This window comes from Cryptomeria japonica, chromosome 5, assembly GCF_030272615.1.
Source record: "Cryptomeria japonica chromosome 5, Sugi_1.0, whole genome shotgun sequence".
Taxonomy (NCBI): domain Eukaryota; kingdom Viridiplantae; phylum Streptophyta; class Pinopsida; order Cupressales; family Cupressaceae; genus Cryptomeria; species Cryptomeria japonica.
Genome location: NC_081409.1, coordinates 162,128,761 through 162,132,293, shown reverse-complemented (window position 1 = coordinate 162,132,293; position 3,533 = coordinate 162,128,761). Strand labels below are relative to the sequence as shown.

Below are 3,533 nucleotides of genomic sequence, written 5' to 3'. Positions count from 1 at the left end.
AAAAGATAAATGGTATGGTATTTTTATAATCATCTAAAATAAAAATTACATTCAGAAAAATTAGAATTCAATAATTGCGTTAGTATCCTACCCAAAACAGGAACTAATAATTTAAAACTTCAAATATTATATTTTTAGAAAGAAGATTAAGCGCGTATCAAAGTCCATGGTTCTTGAAGACTTTGACTTTTTAGCAAAATACTAGAGACAAACACTTAACATAGATTGCGTGTTGACGGGAATAGGTTATCGTGATCCGTTTAAAACAATCACGCGGTGTACGCGTATTTGTTCCGTCTAAAAGACTATCTTGGAACGGAATTCAAAGGTGTTCACTGTTGAGTGAAGGGGCTGAGATGGTGGAGTGTGAGGCCTAGATTCACACTCAGCTGACAAGGCAATGAAACGTAGAAAGCACGCATTGGCTCGGTCTCTGATACACTCCGTAAATGATACGACATACGCGAAAAAAACTGTATATCATCTACCCCACTCTATCCATTTAACATAAGGGGGCAACTACGAATTGTTTGTTTAGCGCGAGATAGACGTTCTGGTTGTGGAGGAAAATCTTGGCGTGAGAATGACCAGTCGCCTTGGTGCAGTGCTAGGGTTGATAGCACTGCCGGCGATATTACTGGGCCAAGCTACGGAAGCGGTGGATTTCGAATTCTCTAATAATGCCCAGGGAACTACCGGTGGCAACAGATTCGATCAAGAGATCGGCCAGAGCGGAGCCCTTGAAATTATGGACTCCTCCACCAAATTCATCTGGGATACCTTCCAACAGCAATCGGCTGCAGACAGAAAGAATGTGGTAAAGGTTACTCTCATCATCGAAAGCATGGAATGCATTTCGTATACAAGTGCGGACGAAATTCACCTGAGTGCAGATTATGTGGGTAGCTACGGAGGGGACGTGAAGGCAGAAATTAGAGGAGTTTTGTACCACGAAATGACACACGTGTGGCAATGGAACGGGCAGGGAAATGCCCCCGATGGGCTCATTAGAGGCATTGCAGACTATGTGCGCCTCACTGCAGGATTGGCTCCTCCCCACTGGGTTAAGCCAGGCAGTGGAGACAAATGGTACCACGGTTATGAGGTTACTGCCTACTTCTTGCAGTATTGTGACAGTATTAGCTCTGGATTTGTTGCCAACATAAATGCTAAAATGGCTTCCGGATGGGACTTGGGGTTCTTTATTGATCTCACTGGCAAATCTGTTGACCAGCTTTGGAGTGACTACAAGAATACCAAATATGCTTCTTCAGATAAGATTGTAACCGTAAGTGTTTTCTTAGTTATTGTAATTAAAGAACAACTTATATAAATTCTTGCTAAGGAGGTCAAACACTCTGCTATATTGTCCTGCTTAAAGATCAATATTCTTTTCTTTTGTGATCTTTCTATTATAGCTATGTCAAAAAAGTGAAGGCCAAATGGGAGATGTAAATTTGTACCTATCTTAAAATGACATTGATTGCAACCATGATGTAGTCATATTAGCAATTTGTATTTTCGGAAGTCTAATGGACATCTTGATAAGAAATTTAAGGAAATTTACAAATTAATTGTATATTTGTTAAGTAAAATAATTTATATAAAAAATAGCCAAACCAGAGTTGCAGGACTTGCTACAGATATTTAGTAGTGCCAATAGATACATAGCTATCAAGGGGAATGGTTCCTCCCTCAGCCAATATAGTGAAATATCTTTAGACAAAATATATTTGACTCTCTTATCTCTTGTAAGAGCCAAGAAACTATATTGTAGCTAGAGACTTTTTTCCAAAAATTTATATTAAAGAATGCACAAATAATATAATAATAAGGAAAAAACCTCAATATAATAGATATAATGTCTCCAAGACAAGTTTGTAGCTATCTTAGATGTTGGACTCAATTTAAGAATGTTTTTCTACTATGCTTATTGATTTAGGAATGTTTGTAATGGATGTGTATCAATTTCTATTTTGAATCAAAATCCCATAGTCTTTTTAATACACTACAAATAAAAATGAAACTTTCTTCTTTCAAAGAGTTGTTTCCTTAAAAGAACATAAACAATGGTTTTGAATTGCTATTTTCATCTATGAACCATGCTTTATAACCAAGTTTCTATATCAATTATCCCTATTATCATGGATATGGGTGAAAAATAATGAATTGTTTTTAGATAATTATATGAAAAAAATCAAATAATGAATAAATAATAAGTAAATAATGTAGATAAATTAAATAGCTCTTAACTCAATAGAAAATAACAAAAAAATGTTAAAAAGTTTGAAAAAGATGGGATGAAGAAAAATCTAAAAAAAAGAATGCTTATCCTTAACAAAATTCTAGACCATGTATTTAGCCAACAATGCAAGCAATAAAACAACCATATCTCATAGTACACCAGTGACATGCAAATGATTATATTTTAATCATAAATACAAATGATTTTAATTTTGTTATCAAAATAAAAAAAGGTGAAAGTGGCACATAAAAGATATTAAAATTAATATAAATTTATTAATGACATCCATTTGAAGGATGCTCTTATATATTATATAGAAGTGTTTTAGTCTATACTAATCCAAAAAATTTTAATATGTATAATATAGTTATTTTATTTAACTAAAATTATTAAATTTAAAATTAATATAATTTTCTTAAACATTATTTTATTTTATTTTATATAATATATAATAATTTATTTATATACTAAAGTATTATATTCTTTTACTTAAGAAAATACATAATCTTTTCACTAAAGAATTTTTGAGAAGTAAATGAAAATTGGTTCAATTTTACAAATAGAAAATATTTTATAACATGTAAAAGAAAAATCTAAAAGTCTTAACTCTAACAATACACCAAATTGAACCCTATCCCTAAACCAAATTGAACCCTAACCCTAATTTAATTGAATAATAAACCAAATTCTAACCCTAATTAGACTCATATCCTAAGCCTAACTATAATTAAACCCTTATCACAATCAAACCGTACTACAATTGAACCCTAACTATAATTAACTATAACCCATTAAACCCTAACTAATATTTTTCTCTAATTGAACCCCAACCCTAAGCTAATATTAATCCTTAACCCTAATTGTGCTTAAACCATAATGTTAATTAAACTATAACTCAAACAATATTTGAAATGTAACCATAACCCCAAGATTCATCCGACAATAGTAGTTCCTTAATTAAAGTCTAGTTCAAACCCTAACCCTAATTAGCCTTCAATCCTAATTTAGCCCTAAGCCTAATGTATTTGAATCATAACCCTAACTCTAACCCTAAACAAATTTTAGTATTATATTAAACCTGACTATAAGAAAAATATTACCATAATTAAACCCTAACCTTGATAATATCTGTAATAGAGACCTAATTCAACCCCAATCTAATCATCATTAACCCTTAACCATAACCAAATCATAACTATACCAAAACCTAATCATAATCAAACCCTAACCCTAATCATAATGAAAACTTTATCCTAACCATAATCAAACTCAAATCTAACTGTAATAA

At 32.0% G+C, this 3,533-nt stretch overlaps 1 protein-coding gene across 1 annotated transcript; it reads left to right on the top strand.

The window, feature by feature from the left end:
• Positions 1–359: 359 nt before the first annotated feature.
• Positions 360–1,492, top strand: LOC131876320 (uncharacterized). Its single transcript, XM_059221301.1, has one exon. It carries the CDS (start codon positions 584–586, stop codon positions 1,331–1,333), a length of 750 nt encoding a protein of 249 aa, XP_059077284.1. The 5' UTR covers positions 360–583; the 3' UTR covers positions 1,334–1,492.
• Positions 1,493–3,533: the final 2,041 nt, after the last annotated feature.

What these genes read in the sequence shown, in the direction of transcription:
- LOC131876320 (XM_059221301.1), top strand. Translation starts at nt 584, where the DNA reads ATGACCAGTCGCCTTGGTGCAGTGCTAGGGTTGATAGCACTGCCGGCG.